The sequence below is a fragment of the Magallana gigas genome, chromosome 5 (genome assembly GCF_963853765.1).
Source record: "Magallana gigas chromosome 5, xbMagGiga1.1, whole genome shotgun sequence".
Lineage (NCBI taxonomy): Eukaryota > Metazoa > Mollusca > Bivalvia > Ostreida > Ostreidae > Magallana > Magallana gigas.
The window spans coordinates 55785589-55806328 of NC_088857.1; the positions used below are offsets into that span (position 1 = coordinate 55785589).

The 20740-nt window shown below is 36.6% G+C and overlaps 1 protein-coding gene across 1 annotated transcript; it reads left to right on the plus strand.

Moving 5' to 3' along the window:
* The first annotated feature begins 1739 nt into the window (after positions 1-1739).
* Positions 1740-17140, plus strand: LOC105319673 (insulin-like growth factor-binding protein complex acid labile subunit). Its single transcript, XM_011417292.4, has 4 exons — positions 1740-2536; positions 12366-14140; positions 15379-15494; positions 15674-17140. The coding sequence occupies exons 1-4, from the start codon at positions 2230-2232 to the stop codon at positions 16410-16412; spliced, it is 2937 nt and encodes a 978-aa protein (XP_011415594.3). The 5' UTR covers positions 1740-2229; the 3' UTR covers positions 16413-17140.
* Positions 17141-20740: the final 3600 nt, after the last annotated feature.

The window sequence follows — 20740 nt, forward strand, 5'->3', positions numbered from 1 at the left end:
TGAAGCACATTTGTACTTTTCTGTACACGTATGAAGCACATTTGTACTGTACTGTACATGTATCACATAGATTGAAAACTACCCAAGTTGAACATGTTCCTTTTTTTTTCATTTGAATCCGTGTCTCGTGGTTCGGCGATTGGTGCACAGCCGCGTTGCCCGGTACTCTGCACGTGTTGTTCATGACCAGAAGTTGTTTCAATGTGAATTCTATGTACCCAAATATCAAAGACAGGAATCAAAAGAAAGCAACAAATTCCTTCCCTTTGAGGAATAAAGCTTCTAAGAGGTTTAGGAGGCTGTAAAAAGGGGAGAACTTTATAAACCACTGTGAGAAAAAGACCGCCATCCGTCATCTGGTGCATATCACGCGATCATTTATGATGTATGAACGACATATTCCTTGATTTTATTTGGCCATCAAAGAACATTTCATCTAATATGGCACATCTACCGTTCGCATGCTATGGTTTACTTAAACACCTTGAAATCTAACTCTGTCGCTTTCGTGACAGAAATGAGTGAAAGTTTTATCGCTTATGAGTAATTTCTTGCTTATGGTAATAATTAACAGACGACATTTGCAACACTTTGTTATAGTTCAGATTCACATTCCAGGCGAAATTGAGAGCCATCGTGGATTCTTAAAGAAAGTAAATTTCACTTACAGAGTAAATAATTTATATATTCTTCACAATTTTACAGAGTTACTAATGCAAAGAAATGCGCGTCGCTTTGGCAAACAGCACCCGGATGTGAAATGTTTTGGAAGAGCAGTCTTTAGATTCTTAGACATGTAGAAATGTAGAAATGCAGGTAGAGTGAAATGTTGGAAAACATGTCAAAATAGAAAAACATGTCACAATGACACAGGGACAAAACAACAAAACTCGCATGTCGTTGCATAACAATGGCGTTGTTTCAATGCGGAACTAACTGCGGGTCTCACCCGCCGAAATTTGATGGCTCTGTTGACAAAGGTCCCCACCAGAGGTCGTCCCTGTCTGGGGTGGGATTTCCCGGGGGTCCTAGACGTTCTGTCTGTCAACTCTGGCAGCTCCTGACACTCAGATCGAGGCGATGCAGGGGTCGTAACTGACGAAGATCGGGATTCCCTCTCTGAGTAGAATTAATCAGATGTTTAATGCATAAGGTGTTGTGTTAACTCTGCCTCTAAGTATCACGGATTTCTCGGCGGGAGACACCGTGTCTGAGAGACCCACGGGAGCTGTTGATTCTCTGTCTGAGTGCGATGCTCTCTACGTTATCGTCACACAGCGAGATGATTATCAAATATTACCGATACGAATTTAGGACACGATAACATATTAAATCTGATACGTATGATATAAATATAAAATAATATTATGTTGCTGAATGATACAAAATATTGGCAATTCATTGTCAATTTAAACATATGCCAAGGAAATAATTCTATTTGTTGTGTTAAATAGTTTGGTCCATCAACCCCTTATTGGGGGAACTCTTAAAAATTCCTCTCACTCTCCCTGCCGTATTGCTATGTCTGACAATACCATTTGAATGTTTTCTGCGTAAGTACGTAAAATGGTTTTAAAAGGGATTTTTTAAAAAGGGTCCTTTTTTGATTTGAAAATATATGTTACCTCACACAATTTTTAAGGTTATAAATGACAGCAAGTGCCTGTGCAGCGATCATTTAAAGGGCCCCAGTATCTGAGGCGTCATGGGTGCAGGATCCGAGATTAACCCAACACTGCATATAGTGTTACAGTTATCGTACATATATATACTGGACGAGCAGTCCCAGACAGATTTAGTCTGGTCCTCAATCGGCGAGACTGCAGCACATTATCACAGCACAGCTACTAGCACAACACAGCAGAGCACAGTACAACGCAGGCCGGTGATTTATGATTGACAGGGGCATGATCATAGTGCACATCAACCGGAACACCGACCAGCAGAAGCCACATCGAAAACGGCTGCTGACTTCCGAGTGTTCAGTGAGGACTTGGAGTGACTTGCTGCAAATAACATTGCATTGAGAGAATACTCATCTGGTTCAATTACTGAGCACCGGTAGTAGCGGAGAACGTTACCCTATAGTGTCGCTGATAAGTGACTCCAAACAGTATGCTACGGTGAAACGCGAGGAAATAGCCATGTAAAAAATTGTGAGGGATTATTAATTTACATTTAGACTCGTCCTTCTAATTCTGATTATTGGTGACTTAGTTTTGGATAGATATGAACGGCCTGTATTTGTTTTGTGTGGGGGTGGTGGTTCTGGGCTTGGCGTCCCGGGGATGTGGGTACAGCACGTACCCCCGTCGCTATAATAGAGACAGCGTGTGGGGCACCTGCCCCCAGCACTGTCGGTGTATGACCCTCAACAGCCGAGGGACCCGGGGGCTGCTGGATACCTGGGGCGAGGAGCAAGTGTCCGAAAAAACTCTGAAATATTTTTCCGGGGGTATCAACGACGAGGCAGCGAGGAACGGCCGCAGCATGGTGTGTCAGGGGCTGCGGACCCTCCCCGACCCCATTCCTGCAGGTAAGGGGGTCAATCAAATTAATAGATAAAAACTTTACAGAAAGATATTATTCGGTCGATATTTTTTGTTTAGGAATCATTGCTGTTTTTCGATTTATTTTTATAATTTGAATTTTTTCTCTCTCTAAAACTCAGTTTAGGTATGTGGACATACATTGACAGAATAATAACTCAGTGACGTGTACATGAATTTAGCTATGTTTACTTTATATGTTGTTATAGAATGCTGGTCTCCAAGATCTACGTTAGTCATTCCCAGCACGTGTAGTCGTTACTGATACTGACTGATAATTAACACACCGCCGATTCTTTACCTCGGCACGAACTAATGCAACATGCATCAGTTATCAATATCTACGGCGTTTTTATAAAGCTCGTCGAATTACTCAAACGTCACAACATTTCCTCTTTTAAATTTTCTGAACGAATTTCCTTTTTTCACAATTGCAACCCTGTTCTCTTTACGGAGTAAATTTCTATCCACCCGAGCTCCGCGGTCACCAAAGATTTTAAACTGTTTGGATAAGAATCGAGTTTCAGCCGATTAACTGAGCAAGAAATGAAGCAGTCTCCCGTTCTTTATAATATAAACACATTTGCTGCTAAAGGTCACGTTTTATCGTCTTGTCGCAGTGTTTATAAGCTGACACCTTTGGCAGTTTCCCTGTGACACGTGTTACATTAAACACCCTTGTCCACTTATTGAGAAATATCCCAGAACATACACTCACTAAACTAAGTTTTCTCGTCATGATAGATGTACCAAAGCGCGATATTGGCGCTAAAATACCCGGGCATTTTGGTGAAAGAGAATGTGTGGGCTATTGTTTTATTCAGTTAGTAGATGGTATCGTCCTTAGCTGTAGATAGAAAGGGGGTAGCTTACACCAGGTACAAACCGGGGCGACACTAATGACACGGAACACTAATAATACTAACAGAGAATTAATTCCGGCCAATTACCCCACTCTAAATATTTCAGATATTTCCTCTCTAAGATTCTTAAATTTGAATTTTTTTTCACGTGTAGTTTGAGCTCAACTGATAAAAAATTTCCTAATTCAAAATATTCGATATATAATCTTTTCCCAATATTTTAGGTGTTTGAAAGGTGATCAGTGATAATATTTCGGTAATCTTTTTAGTCAAGAAGTATATCATAAAAAGTTGAACTTTAAAGAGAACAGAAGTTGCCTGAACCAGCCGTGAACTGCGCAAACTACCTTAAGTTAGCCGATATACGTAACAGGCATTCAGCCCATACTGTAAGAGTTCATAAAGTTATTGATGTTATTTTAAACAGATAAATCACACTCTTCCAAGCTTTAAAAATCTTTATCATCAATACTCTGAAATTTGGGTAAAATTTTGCCTTGAAGACCATTAAACATACGGGCTTTCGATCAAATCAGAAATAACACGCTGTTAATAGCGCGTCAAAGGATGGGGGCTCGCACAAGCTTATATAGATAGAACGCTCTCTCTCTCTCTCTCTCTCTCTCTCTCTCTCTCTCTCTCTCTCTCTCTCTCTCTCTCTCTCTCTCTCTCTCATCCAAGTTATTGTTCCAATAATATGATATCAAGAAAAGAATAAACATGTTCATGTTTTGGAATGCAAATTGGTCATTAATTTTTAAAACAAAAACCCACAGCATACATATACAGTACGTACATAAAATGCAATTTGATCTTTTCTTTAAAAAATTTTAAAATTAAAAATATTTTTCTAGGACAATTTACTATCATTATATAAATAGAGCCTGTTTGCTTCGCGTCGGTTGACAATGGTTTTCTCGGGGTGTCAATTTCAACTGTTACCCTACCAAACAGGCACTATTTATTTTGTTATACTGAATGTCTTAATTTTAAAGAAAACTTAACTGCTTTTACATAGGAATAACGTGAATTCTACGGCGAACCGTACGCGCATAATTTTCGCGCATGTAACAATTTTTAATGTTACCCGTTGCTAAGTGCGTTGCTGACGCTGAGGGTAATAGAACGGATTATGAAATGCGTCTAAACCAATCAGATTTCAGTATTTAACATGGAAGTATAACAAAATATATTAGCGAAACAAGATGTCGTATAGTGATATGCATGTATTAGATTCGAGCATATATATTTTTTAATGTAATATCGCTTAAAAAAGATTCATCAGGTACATGTTCTTTTAAAATAAAGTCCCGTTCGGAAGGTCACATTCAGCATTTCTCAGATGTCACGGAGTCACCAGTCATTCTAAATGTTTCAGCGTGTCAAGTCCCTGACGCTCTCAATAAGACATTCTCTTATCATGAACGTATTTTTATACCCCCGCAAACGAAGTTTAGGGGGGTATATTGGTTTCACCCTGTCCGTCTGTCCGTCTGTCTGTCTGTCCGTCTGTCCGTCTGTCCGTCTGTCTGTAGACGCAACTTTGTCCCCCCTATAGAATTTTTTATTACTGCATGGAACAGTTTGAAAATTTGTACATATGTTGAACACCATCTGAAGATGTGCACCTGCAATTTTTTTTAAGATCAGACAAGATTTAATGATTTTATGACAGTTTTCATTTTCCTTATTCTATATATTGTACACTAATGTTGAAAAGTAAGGGAGGTAATCCTTACAGATTTTATTAATTAATTAATAGAAAACACTCTAAAATATATTTATATAAATACATCCAGATGGAGTTTTTTGTCTTTATGTCTTAATTAATAAAAAAAAAATTATTTTTTATAAGTATTCTATCAACTGACAATGCAAAGTTTTTGTTTGTCAATGATAAATTCTTAGGAGCTAATGAGAACATCAAAGACAAGTGTGGCTGAATTCATTTGTCCCAAGGGAGCCATTATCTGAGCCATGGTTCAGATGGAGCATGTGTTTAGGGGAAATTGATAATCTGTAAAATGGGTGATGGTTTTGGGGCTATTTTAAAACTGTTTCATGTAAACCAAAAGGTCTATCATTATAAGGAAATAAATAATATAATTATTATTAAAGAAGTTAAACTATTTTTAGAGGTTGTTTAAATTTATTTGTCAAGTAATTTGATGAAGTGACCCTATTGGGCATTAATTTAAATGAATTTCAAAATTACTGATATGATTGAAGTGTTTTGGCAATTTTAAAATTGTTTGTAATATTAAATTTTCTTTTTTACATATTTTTACATAGTATTGTAATTATGGTCATGTTTTGGGAGTTTATTAAATTTAACAAGCTCATCAAAGAAAATCATAGTCCTATGGGATCAATTTTCTGATTTGGAGTTCAATTGTGCCATAGGAGAAAGTGAGGAAAATTTGAAACAACTAATTGCATCTGTCAAGACTCTTATTAGAAAGATATTGAAAGTTTTATCAACAGAAGACCATTGGTTGGCTACCGGTATTTCTATACACTGCAAAGGGAGGGGTTATTGTCATTTTGTTGGTTTTTCTTTAAATCAATTAAATTAAAAAAATATATCATCAAATACATACATTTGTAAATGTATTACTGTTATAGATATGTATTTACAGTGAAATTCTGACAATTTTGATTATAAGTTTTCTTTGTTAACTATTTTTTTTTTTTTTTTACTTTTCTAGAATTTTTTTTTGTATGTGTTCCAAACCTTAATTATTATTCAATTCAATTATTTGTCCCATTTGAAATTAGCCTAGCGGGGGTATTAGTCCCATTAGGACAGTTCTAGTTATTTCTAAGTCAGACTAGATAATATCTTGGCTCAACAATAACGACTGTTTTTACGGGTACTAAAATCGGCCTCAGTCGAAGGGAGATTTGACGGTTGACGTTTGTGGTCGTACACAGCCCCCCCCCCCCCCCCCCTCCCCGGGTGTTGTAGTAGATTCCTAATATTCTTGTGACAAAACTACAGTAAAACTGTTTACAACAAATACATGTATTGTGTATTTCCTTGGCAGACGTCAGAATCGTATTTCGCTAAATTCAGTATCGTATAATTATATATTATGATAATTATTCTGAGTTTACATTACAAGAGTACATTGTATATATTTAAGACGAGGTAGAGTCTTCATATAACATCTTTTAATTCAAATTCTCCATACATGTATGGTATGTTCATCAGTACATGCTGTTCCGCTGGTAAGCAGCGCTCTCTGTTAAATCTGATATCTGACGCCTTCTACCCGAGTCATGCCGCCTTATAACCGCTGACGGTGTCGGATATCAATGCAGATATACAGATATCTAGGGCTCCTGTGAATTAAGTGTACCCAATCCCACCTTAAACAGGTTAAATAAATGCTAAAAAGAGATATTCTACCCATATTTGTAATAGCGTAAAGCTTTTTACCCTAACTATGTTCGATTTTTTGTTCGCTTTGTTGCCCCATTTCGTTGTGAGATAGTCAAAGAAATGCCATGTCGTTAAAATGAATTCTTTGTTTGAATTCTGTTGTAAAACCTGTGGGTGCTTTTTGATTCCTCTGCTTTGTCAAAGGATTATTTGGACTGTAAGATTTGATCAAAGGGTGAAACCAATCGGACCGGATTGATATGGTACCGGACATGAAATGACACCGTGTGTTTCCGTCCAAAGAAATTAATTAGTTGGAGAGCCTGAACCCAAGGGTCAATATCATATAATAGAGGTTTTTCTCTTTATTTCTTGGCCAATTCATCATGATAATCGCGTGTCCTTTCACGCAAGGTCTCGCAAAGGTCCCCACTGTTGTCATGGTTACCAGGTCGTTCAACTTTTTTGCAGATGTACAATCCCCGTTTAATTTTATTGAGGGTGTTCACTGATAACTAAATTTGTAAACAAGACACCTTTTGTAGTTCTCCCTATATGTTTTCTTCATAAACTGTAAATTCAGCCTGGCGTTATGAGGTCTTAAAAATCAATTTTGTTACCCTTTAATTTTTTTATGAATGAAATAAATCGGAACTTTACATCAGTAATGTCGCGGGGGACTGTAAATACATCTTGATAAGTCCCGCGCTTATCACCACTCGGCGAACTTCTTGAATGAATTTGTCATATGCACATCTGTTTTTGCGTGAATGTTTATGACAAACCTTTCGGGGAGATTACAGATCCGCTCCGACCGCGGGGGGCCACACTTAGCACGCGCCATCAAGCACATGTAAGGTCGGACAGTGACTTATCGAAAATATATAGAACCAGGTATACTTAGCTGGCAAAATATATAGTTCCTAGTTTTTTACCTATTATTCCCATCAATTTGTTTGAACATTAACCTTTACATTACTGAAGGATTAATTTGAATTTTCAAAGAAACCTGTCTTATATTTTTTTTGGTTGATTTAGATATACCTGGTAAGCACTTTTCGCCGTAACTAGATCTAAAATGTATATCAAAATTTCAAATCAATGGAGGATATAGAACTGACCCGAGAGATACAGAACGGAGATACTGTTAGTACGGAATGGTGTAGGGTCGGTTAATGTCAGCAGTCACGTGCTGTTTGGATCTTGTTGGCAGAGTGAGGAAAGATAACGTCAAAACTGACCCCAGGTTACCGTAACCTGACCCCTGTAACCCGTTACAGCTGCTGTAATGTAATCAGGAAGACCCCTGTTTACCGACGATTGTGTAATTTACGCCATCTTTGTTGATACGTCTGTCAACTGTTTTAATGCGGATATATTGCAGACTTAATGAAAAAATGAATACTATTCCATGCATTGTATTTTTAGAACTTAATACTTAAACTTAAAACTTAAAATTTCAACTAAAACTTTAGAATTAAACTCAAAATAGGTCTTGTAATCGAGTTAACAGATATCTTATGCCATATTGCTGAAAAAAAACCAACTTAAAACAACCGCGGAATAAAAATTCCCGAAATAAACTTGACTAAAAATCAGCAGGATTTTTTCATCGATATGATATTACTGAAAAGTGTGCTTCATCAATCTCTGAAAGAAGAGAGAAAGAAGGGAAAAAAATGGATGTACTTTTTTCTATATTTATCGCGACCTACGCTCTTAGTGGCGCTTAGTTTTGTAATCTCGCCGAATTACCACAGGCTCAAAGTATTGAAGTTGTCAGAATTTACGTGCAGCAGATGATAGGGAGAAATGAATGGGGGCAGGGTATCATTCTAAAACCCACCTGTGGCGGGAGAATGGCTGCATCGCCTTCACCTGTTGTTTGTAGATAATTACATTCCGATATCTCTTGAACAGTTCGAAGTTCCTCTATATCTTTCCTATTGATACCGTTTCTACATAGTCACAAACAGTAAAAGGTGTTCGTGTCAAATCAACTTTCGGAATTGCTAGGATATTGAAATCAGATACATATATATATCGTTATCAATGAAAAATGTCAACTGGGGGTCCGTAGGCACCTGTTTACTGTCGATTTTTTTGCGACGCAGGGGGGAGTTTTGACTGACTAAGTCAATATTTCATACGTAAACTTATTTTTTCCAATTATATATTTCCAAAGTAAGCCTTACTATAAAGTAAAAAAAAAATTATCCAAAAATGCCTAATCGAATAAGAAATTTCATTTATGTGTAAATTAAATAATTCAATTAAATTTAAATGGTACTGAGAAGATTGGCTCATTTAACTTCCTTTTGGAAAGACGATACTTAAAATTGACATACAAAAAAGAGAGAAAAATTGTTGAAATTTTAAGTTCTGTCAGACTACGTTTATGACACGTATGTCAGAATGTGATCACTCTATTTGTTAAACATTTGTCTTTTGATCTCCCAAAAGATAAACAGAAAGAAAAATCGTTGAAATCCCCCACTGCACTCATTATACTCAGCTTATCACGACTCAGTGAGGCCCTAATGAGCCGAGATCGGTTGATTATTTCGCCTGATTAGGCGCGGTATGACCGAGGTGACGGGAAAAAAATGTCCGAACGCCGAAATCTGTTCTAAACGATGTCGTGAAATATGCCAGAAATGAAAAACAACATGTCTGTGGTTTGAAATAAAGTAATCGTGTGTGAATTTTGACGAGTTTAACACGCTATAAAGAAAAGAGCTAGAGACCGCGGAGAAGTTAGAACAGGAGAGTTTTTGCTTCAATGGAAAACTTAAGACTTAAAACGAGAAACGTTTTCTTGACAGAGAAAATAACTTGTAGGCGAGAAGCACCACTATATTGTTGTCTTTGAGTGAATCAAGGAGAAAAAATATTATGTTAAGTTTCCTATTGTTGAGAAATCCGGTGATAAAAAAGATTTTAAAGTTTTAAAAGCGTTGTTTATTTCTACTCTGAATAAATCACTTACCAGTAATGTTATTTTAATGATCTGTACAATATGTTTTGGTGAAAAGAAATAGAGTAGGTGTGAAACGTCAGTCTAAACTAACGAGTACCTGATATGTAACGAATATCCCAACATTAAGGAAATTTTGAGGCACGCTGAGAGTTTATCGAGTAAAAAGATATTAAATTTTAACTACATAAGCAAAACTTTAATATGAAAGAAAGAAAAAAACCCTCCAAGTTTAATGTACAAAAGACACACAGGGCCGGATCATTAGATGAAATAGATGAGATTGGGGGATCGGGATTTTGATGTTTTGTGGGGATTACACGAAGCTGAAGACGCGGGGTTGTTACTGAAGATAGAAACAGGACGATAGGGCACGCAATCCATTTCATCTCAGTCTTATACAGCAGATTATGTTAATTAAACATTCTCAAAGATTATTATTGCGTTATAGCTTGGATTTCCTGATGAAATACTGAGTAGTTGAACCAAATCTGTAAAAAAGAAAAAAATATGTTTGAGAAAATTAAAGGGCAGCCTACAATTACTGGATGAGAACAAGGAAATGTACTGCAATGGGATTCCGTGAATCTTTGTTCCCATAACAGAGGTCTGTTTGCTACCAATCTGAACTGGATAAATTAATTTAACGATAGACTTGGTTCCAATCACTGTGATTCGGTACAGGTTGTTCCAGGGTCAGTGAAATTAACATCAGGTCTCCCCTGAGTGGCACTCACCCTCCTCTGTGCCCTGTATGTAAACCAGATACACCATTGTCTAGTTGTCCCTGATGAATTCTTCAGTTAGTTGTCTTTGATAGTGTCGAAACGTCTTTAAGAAATTCCATTTAATTAAATGGATGGTTTGTATTTTGTTTTTCCCCGCGAAAAAATAAATAAATAATTTTAAAAAATCAAACCTCTTAGAAGGTAATAATAAACCGATGAATTATAAAACTTACAGTGCACCAATTTCTAATTCTTCAATACATCACAAGAAATAATATTACAACAACTGTTCGATTTTCAACCAAACGTTGCTCCTTTATTCTTCGTTCTAAGAAAAAGGAATGGAACCATGAATAAAGAAAAAGGAATGGAACCATGAATAAAGAAAAAGGAATGGAACCATAAATATTCAAACAGATAAAAATGTTGTTAATTTGTTTCCAGTAACCTTTTAGTAGGAGCAGCTGCAAAACGGTTAAACACACGGGTAGAGCTATATATACGTGAGCTTTATAGTCACATATATTTCAGATTCCAACTCGCACGACTTAATATCAGCGTCCCACTGCACCGTGTTGTATACCTGAATACTGCTTTGTTCAGACACAGTGATCAATTAACCTTGTAAAGGAGTTAATGAATACAAACTGCAGAGGTAAAAACCCGATTCCATTATCTCATTAACTGTGTAGTAGTAAGCAAGCGAGTTCACCTGTCTTGGAGAAAACCTACATTGTAGAAAATCGGTGCTAAAGTGAGAAAGAGAGAGAGCGAGAGCGAAAGTTAAAACAGATAGAGGGATTAAGTTGCCGCGTAAATGTGTACTATAAAAATTCAACAGCTAGTAACAAAACATTAGGTCAACAAAAACTAAGATTGCTCTCTACAAAAACAAATTAAGATGCCTAACCTAAAGAACACACGATGAACAGAATGAAAATATACAACTGCCTGCATAGAGAGTGACAGTACTAGCAGAATACATGGCAATACGGCTCTGCATCGAGAGTGGGCCGATTAGTTTGTCAGAACCATTAGCAGGGGGATTTATTTGGATGATCATTTGAACATCCGTCTTAGACGGCACAATTTGTCTTCAAAAGAGGCCTCTTCTTCACGGGAATTGCATTGGACATGCAATGGTTAAAACATATTTCATTAACCTGGTACAGATGTTAGGAGTAAATTTTACCTCAACTTTTTACCAGTACGTCTTCCAAGTCAAACCTTTTACAAACTAGTTTTTGGCTTAACTCCCTATTGTATTTCTGGAGGCAACATTCCTTTTCAGTTTTGCTGATCCAAGAACATCATATTTAATGTGTGTAAGGAATTAGATGTTTTTAGAGTGAATATAAAATAAGTATTACGAAAACCAAACGTATAATATATGGATGTCAAGATCCAGTTAAATGAAAAAAAAACCCTCAAAAATATGAAACTGAAAAACTATAATTTATAAAATCATTTTTTTCTGGTTGAGGACTTAAGGTACCTCACTTCACATAAACTTATACTTTTTAAGACACTACGTCACAAGATGGCGATTTAAATGTTTTGTTAAACTGTTTATATCGTTCGATTGGTTTGCATATCGTCGTAGGTCAGTGGTTAAAGTATTGAGCTTCTGAACCGCAGATCAAGAGTTCGAATCCGCCTGGAGCTTTTGTTCATGTTTATTGAATTAAATTTTCGAAAATGTAATTGTTCTAAAATTGCACATTTTTTTTTGCCTATTTGACTTAAATAATTCTTATCCATTATGATTTCTATCACAATGAATTAATTTTCTGCTGATTTGAGTAAATATTTCAAGGTGTAGTGAGCCACCTTAATGATTATTACTTTCGAATATAATTTCAGATATATCCAAGTTAACAATATTCGGCGACAGTAGCGGAAGTGGACAAGGAAAGACTGACGTCATAGAAGATACCCGGATTAAGACGCTGGAGAGACGATCTTTCCGCGGGAACATGCGCCTAAAAGAAATCACGATGTCTGGTAACAACCTGGGCATCCTCTATCCGTACGTTTTCTACCACCTACGAGATCTGAAGATTCTTAATTTGCCAAACAACAATATCCGCCATATGTCGGCGGCTGCGTTTCACGGGCTGTTTAGCTTGCACGAACTGAATCTGTCGGACAACATGATTCGCTTTTTGCCGACTCCTGTATTCAATTACCTCCGTGAATTGCGAAGCGTTAATTTGAATGGCAATAAAATCAGAGCCATACAAAGAAATATGTTCCGAGCTCTGGGTAAGCTGGAGAAACTCGACTTGTCGAGAAACAATATAACAGATATGTACGATGATACTTTCAGATATAATTCGGAACTGACTGAACTTTACCTCAGTGGAAACCGGTTATGGAAACTCCGACCGGAATGGTTCCAAACATTACCTAAACTCAAAAGTCTGTCCCTGAGGGGTAACATGATAAAAACCGTAGAGCCCAATACGTTCACTAACCTCCCTAACCTCAAAGAACTCCTACTCTCCGCCAACATGCTTCAGACCCTGAAAGACGGGGCCTTCAAAAACCTGAAGAGACTGGACATCCTCGACGTGTCCACCAACGATCTGACGACCGTCCCTACTTCCTGCTTCGAGGACCTTCAATCTTTGCATGAGCTTTACCTGGGGAAAAACAAACTGTCCATCATTAGGAACGGAACGTTTAGTTTTGGCGGTAATCTGAAGAGACTGGATCTGTCGGGTAACTTAATAGACACTGTAGAAAGAGAGGCCCTCTACCCGATCAACCAAGTTCATACCGTGGACTTCTCAAAGAACAAAGTCCGAGTGCTCACCAAAGACTTTATTAACGGTCTACATAACCTTCAAGACCTTAACTTTGCCGATAACTTCATTGAGGACATCGAGGAAAGCGCATTCATTGGAGCAGTAAAGCTCTCGCAGTTAAACCTCAAGTCCAACAATTTAAGCAGCATCGGCCAGAAAACCTTTGAACCGTTGACAATATTAAAGTCTTTGGACTTGGGACACAACAAGATTAGCAACATTCACCCCAGTGGTTTATCAACACTTAGAAACTTACGGTCCTTAAACATCAATGACAACAAATTACCAAAACTAGAGGGTAACATGTTTTTATCGTTGTTTAAACTTCTCGAGTTGGATGTTTCAAACAACAGGATCAACGAGTTGTCAAACAACAGTTTCGTAGGCCTACATAATTTGGAGGACCTTGATCTGGAATCTAATAACATCCACACCATTGCTCCCGAAACCTTTAGATCCTTGCCTAGAATTGTTACTCTTGATCTCAAAGGAAATAAACTAATAAGTTTTAATTTCTCGGTAATATCTGAGCTGCCATACTTATCAATGGTTGACCTAAGCGAGAACAAACTGTTCAACATTCAGATCGGAAATGACGTCAAACTACGGCTAACTGAACTAAGTCTCTCAAAGAACAACCTGAAGGAATTATCTGAGAGGATTAAGAGGATTATGTCGTCATCATCGCTGCTGCTGCTGGACGGGAATCCCTGGACGTGTAACTGTAAAGCAAAATGGCTGAAAGACCCCATGTTGTCCCGACAGATCCGGGTCCATTCTTCCAATGACGTCATATGCAAATCACCAAACAAACTTCACGGTAAAAAGGTGCGTATTTAAGAACTAGCCACAAATAGATATTTAGTGGTTTTCCCAAGAACCCAATAAACATTCATTAAATCGACAAGACGTGTGTTCATCAGTGAGTTTTGAGCTACATGTAAAAAGATCACGTTGGCGATTGATTCTAGCTGCCTCTCACCGATTTTAATTTTTGTGATATTTTTTTTTAGAATAGATCGATGTTTTTGAAATCAGGCTTTGAAATATGGAGAGGCTAAAAAAGTCAAAAAAGCGTAAAACAAGATAACTTCGATCGGGATTCGTTTCAAACTTAGTTTAATTTTTAAGATGGGCTTCAAAGTATCATTAATTTTTGTAGCAAATTCTCACAGATGTTAAAATTAGATTTTATGTTCGCGTCTTGATTAAAAGATATAGATAGTATATAACGCGCATTAAATTCTTATTAGATGAATATTAAGAGAAAATTAAATTATATCATAATATCAATCCTTTAGGTAATTATGAATTGGAACAGGTTGAATCTTATAACTTTCAGCATGGTTGTACTGATATCATCTTGCAATCGATTAAACTATGACGAATATATTTATTATTTACAGTACGATACGTTAACACCAATCAAAGCTAAATGCTGAGACAATTTTAATTATATTATGAATAAAATTTTTTCGCTAATCTCATTCATAAGAAGGAAAAAGTTGCATACATGTAATAATTGTTCAATAATATTTTTTTCATTAGGTGACTGCTTTCTTGCTGATTGTGCTATGTTATTCATAATGTTATTTGACCTGTTCTATATGTTGTCTCTATTATGATTACTCTAATTTGACCTATCTGTTGTCTGTTGTCTCTGTAGTTGATTGACTTGTCAGTTTGTTGTCTCTGTAGTTGATTGACCTCTCCGTATGTTGTCTTTGCAGTTTTTTTATCTCTCAGTATATGAATGTTGTCTTTGTAATTGTTTGACCTATCTGTTGTCTGTTGTCTTTGTAGTTGTTTGACCTATCTGTTGTCTGTTGTCTTTGTAGTTGTTTGACCTATCTGTTATCTGTTGTCTTTGCAGTTGTTTGACCTCTCAATATTTTGTCTTTGTAGTTGATTGACCTCTCAGTATGTTGTCTTTGTAGTTGTTTGAGATTCACTGTATGTTACCTGTGTAGTTGTTTGACCTCTCAATATGTTGTCTGTGTAGTAGTTTGACCTTTCAATATGTTGTCTTTGTAGTTTATTGACCTCTCAGTATGTTGTCTTTGTAGTTGTTTGACCTCACTGACAAGGATCTCTCCTGCCAGACAACAAAGGACAGGAACTCCACGGCTCTCCAGATGTGTGAGGCCTCAACCTTTGTCAAGAAGCGCTGGTACACCCCACGGTAAGTAATTAGGCGGAGATCACAGAGAGATTCCACTGTCTGCACACGTCTATTGTAACATCTGTACTGTTTGCTACATTACATCTCTATTATATTATTTTATTCACTCAAACTTAAAAGGATACATGTACACGTGTTTTTAATTCACTTGTTATACAATGCAATTTCATTTTCTTCAGATCTGTTCGGAAGGCCTTACTGTCGCGACACGCGACTATCGTTGATGACAAAGGAGCTCCGATTGTAAACGGAATAATGGTGTCCGAGGATTGGGTCCTAACAATAGGAACGAGAGCAAACGAGATTCTACAGTCCACGAACCCTAACAGTGTCCGAGTCAAAGTAGGGAGAACCAAGGGCTACAGGAACATAGTGCGGACATTCGTCCACCCCCTGGTACAGTACGGGTCGGAATTTAACGTGGCCTTACTGAGACTGCGCTACCACAAGAGGACCCCTGACCAGTCGTGCATTATCAGCAGTAAACAGTACAGCGTGCTGACCAGTATCTTCAAACACATCATCGTCACCACCCGGATGACGGGCAAGACGGGAAAGTTTGCTAAACTAAAACCCCGCAAAGGGCGCATCTCAAAACCATGTTCTCAGAAAAATCTGATCTGTGCGACCATCAAGAGACCCAAGAGGCCGCTTATGCTAATGGAGGGATCGCCGATGTATCTAGGTCATAATGGCGACTACCGCTTGGCCGGGATAGGGGTTAACGTCCCCGCGGTGAAGGACTACAAGTACGATTTTATTCCGCTGTGGTCAGTGTCGAACTGGGTACAGGATGTGTTGGACGAGTATAACGCCAAGTGTCACTTTAATTCTCGGGGAGTAGACGTGTGTGAGGAGCTCTCTTTGCCAACGTTAAAAGACATGGAGGACAGAATTCGCAGGCCAGAGCAGCACTAAGCACGAATTGTGATTTATTGTCTTTTTTCTTTCAAACAGTGCTGAAATACTGCACTATAATGCGTGACAATTTTGTGTAATGGGGGGTAATGGCGCGTTAAGATTACCCCATAGAGAACGGTAAAATCAATGAGACACAAAAAGATTCAAAGTAATATCCAATATTACTCAACTCCCTCCATTACCTAGATTACAAAATTCCGCCAATTTAGCGGGAAACCCATTGCATAACCTCGATGTTCATTGACATTCAATGTTATTTATTCCGATGTGGTGAGAAGATGGTATAGTTTATTATAACTATTAGCTGAGCGACGTTTTTGTGGCGATTGCCGCTTAGATAGGACTACGTTGCTGAGTGCCTAGTCCGACTTCTTGTGACTCCATTTCCCGTCGCCATCTTTTTACACACTTATCTATTGTTTGATGTTTCACTTTATATACTTCAAACACGGGGAGGGGAGCGGTGTAAACTGCTTGAGGGTGCTTCCTCCTCTCTCTCCCCGCGCCATTAGACTTTGTCCGTACAGCGGAAAATGTCATTCACGATCTTAATGATGTTGTGGCCAGGATGCTATTCTTATTGTATAAATTGGATAAATATACTACAGGTTTTGTGACTGAAATAGCCGTTTTTAGTTATTTTGATACAAAAATTGTTGTCATGTAGTCTGTGAAAGATCGTTATCATTTTGTTGTTACTTTAATTAAACTTAAATTACATTGAATTCCTCTTTCTTTTATTATTTTTTCTACCTCTATTCCACATTCGATGAATTTGCACATTCGATGAATTTGCAGCAATCTATTTAATCCCCCATCCTCGAAAACAAAATAGATCTATATATGGATAAATGAAAAACACAGCAACACTAGGACGATTCGTACATGAAGCTTGATATTATTAATTATTTATAGATGTTATTCTTGAATTCTTCTGAAGGTCTGATAATACAACACAACTTGCTGTATGACTATCTGATTTGTTACTTGAATTTAGTGATTGTGACAGAAGACATTTGCATTCTTTTCAGTAACCTGAAGGATAAATATGTAGATAAATTCAATGTGATTCTTAAACAATGTCAGAATGTAAATGCTGATTAATGGTAGAGAACAATTTTAAAAGCTTTTCTCATAGACCTAAGTATTACAGTTCACATGTGAAGAGTACATAGGTATCAATTTACTGACAAACCACAACTTTTAGTTAATGATATCACCTACTGAAATATTCGGACCGCAAAATTCTGTCATAGATAATGGGACGGAGAGGTCACTTGTTGTCAAAATTCCCTGTCTACTTTGAACAGTTAAACTGGTGATGAACCGGAAGTTGTTTTATTCATTTCCTGTTTTGCGCGATTTCATTGGCGCAGAATCTCCTAAAAAGTAATGTTATCGATGATCAAGGTTTATCAAGAAACGGCGTGTTGAAACAATAATAAAAACTGTAAAATGGAGGAATAAAAACTAGCCAGAACATCGGTACTGACGAATTAATGTTTTCCCTCAAGTTCAAGGTGTTAAAAACTGCATTTATATCCTTCACAAACACATAAAACCCAAAAACAAAGCAAAGCAAAAAACCAGAGATACCGACATGCCTCATACATATACACACAGACAATGGGAGAATGTCTGGAATGGATCATTCTTAATCCATTGTCAAACCGACATGCAGTTCGCCTATCTAGCATGTACATAGTGATTGCACAAGTCATGTCTGACGGCTTGATTTACTTTTTAAGTTTTTACCTCGCATTTTCTACCCCCACTAAATGACAAACAGACTGCTAACAGCTGCCATGCCTGTCACATGACGAGTGAGGGAGGAGAAACAAAACCAGTTTCAAGTATATTTCTGACTGATTCATTTGTTAAAAGGCAGTAAAATTGCCATGCTACTGATAACTTTTAATAAAAAAAAATACTGGTTGACAGACGGGCGGAGAGAGAGAGAGAGAGAGAGAGAGAGAGAGAGAGAGAGAGAGAGAGAGAGAATTACTTATCATAATTCAGCTAAATCAGTCAATAATTACTTATCATAATTCAGCTAAATCAGTCAATAAGTCTCTATCATAAAAAAACAACAACTGAATAATGAGCCTAACTTATGTCCTTAGAATTATGTAGAGTGAAATAAAAATTAAACATCTGAAAATTCCCTTATACCACACAGTCATAAAGTACCCAATCTTGCAATGAAAGTGTTATTATTACGATTGTGTGGTACATGTACACTAACACACCAGAACAGTCAGTGTCATATAGGACTCATTTAATTTCATGGCAAACTTTTAATGAAGACAGATCTTTCATAAATACACGCCAAGAATAGACAACAGAAATTGTGCATACAGTGCAATTAATGGCAACGATGCAATGTGCGTATTAAAGAGCTCATTCACAATTAGTTTTACAAAGTTCAAAATAGAAAAAGGTCACATCTCGTACTAGATAAGAGCAATAAATTTTCTGATTTGAATATTGAGTCATGCTGAATTGTATAATTCTGTGTATTTAGAGACAGTATTTTGACAAATTGATCTGTCATAAATTGAGAGTGCAAAAACAATGGGATATGAGTAATAACTGCTCTCAGAGGTGCAACGGTGTGATGTGTGCAACGTCAACTACCGGCGTCTTATTTACAAATCCAGTAGAGGGACATCTTCAAATTTTCATATTCAAGGGTAACAATATCACGTCAGCAATATTCATTTTGATGATTAAACACATCATTAATTAATCAATCGGGTTTTTATACAACAGAAATAAGAAATAAAAATATAAAGAGACAAAGATATGAATCACGTACTAATCGATTTTAACTTCTTTTGTTCTGTTGAAATATTTGAATGTATTTAACGTTTCCTAGGTGTAAATACGTTAGTTTCCTGTAGTATTCAACGCATTTTAAAATAAAATTCTTTAAAAAAATATTTAAAAAAATTATTTGCATATAAATCAGATTGAACTTTTAATTTACCTATTGATTGTCAATTAGATTTATTTGATAAAGTTGTTGTACCAGTTTTATTTTATGCATGTGAAGTTTGGGGTTATGAAAATATTGAGATTATTGAACGTGTCCATTTAAAATATTTGAAACATACTTAATCTGAAAAGTTGTACACCTAGTTACATGGTATATGGGGAAACTGGACGATTTCCTATGTATATAACCATTTTTACTAGAATGATTTCATTCTGGGCCAACATTATCAATAGCAGTGAAAACAAGTTAAGCAAAATTACATATATGTATGTACGTATACTTTTTGATAAGGGACAAATATTAAATCCGTGGCTATGCTCTTTAAAAAATATTTTAGATAAATGCGGACTTTCAAATGTATGGTGTGATCATGAATCATAACATTATAACTCCAGTTGGATTAAGACAACTATTAACCAAAGGTTAAGAGATCAATTTTTACAAAAATGGCATAACGATATTGAGGAATCGACTAAGGGTGTTATATATAGAGTTTTTAAAACAAATTTTGAATGTGAACGCTACTTACTCTTGTTACCCAGTAAATTAAGAAAAATATAATTAAGTTTAGAACTACAAATCATCATCTTCCTGTCGAAATAGGAAGGTGGGGGTACTGTTGAAAGAAGTAAATGTTATTGTAATCTGTGTAATTGTAACAAAATTGGTGATGAATTTCATGTTATTTTAGAATGCAAGGCATTAAGTCATATGCATATTACTGTTCTTCTCCTAACACTAAAAAGTTCTATGAAATCATATCTTTAATTAATTATATTACATTAAGAAAAGTGTGTTTTTTTTATTTCAAAAATTAATCATACTGTTCGTTCACCCCACTTTCTTTCTTGACCCTTACAACTATGTTGTATATTAAGTGAGCAATATTTATTACAGTAATAGAGCTCTCTCTCTCTCTCTCTCTCTCTCTCTCTCTCTCTCTCTCTCTCTCTCTCTCTCTCTCTCTGTTGCGACGGCTTACCAAGCTTTTTAAGAAAATCAACTGGAAATCACCTCAGCTTTTCTCGCAAGATGTTTTTATGGTTTTGGTTTTTATATTTGAGGTTTCCTTAACAAGTTATGGATGTCCGTTTTTATATTTTTGTAGGTTTTACAACATGAACTTCGATCTCATCCCTGTTTTTAATGTTTTTGATGAAAATCATGAAGTAAGATCTAAATTAAGTTGACACGTCCGGTTTGACAGAATTATTTAATGCTAGCACCAGGAGGTTCTATAATCCTAACCCAGTTGCCGAAAGAAATGATGAGGAAGTATAGAACAGTTGTCTCGCTTGTGTTATTACGTGCGTTATATTACGTGCTT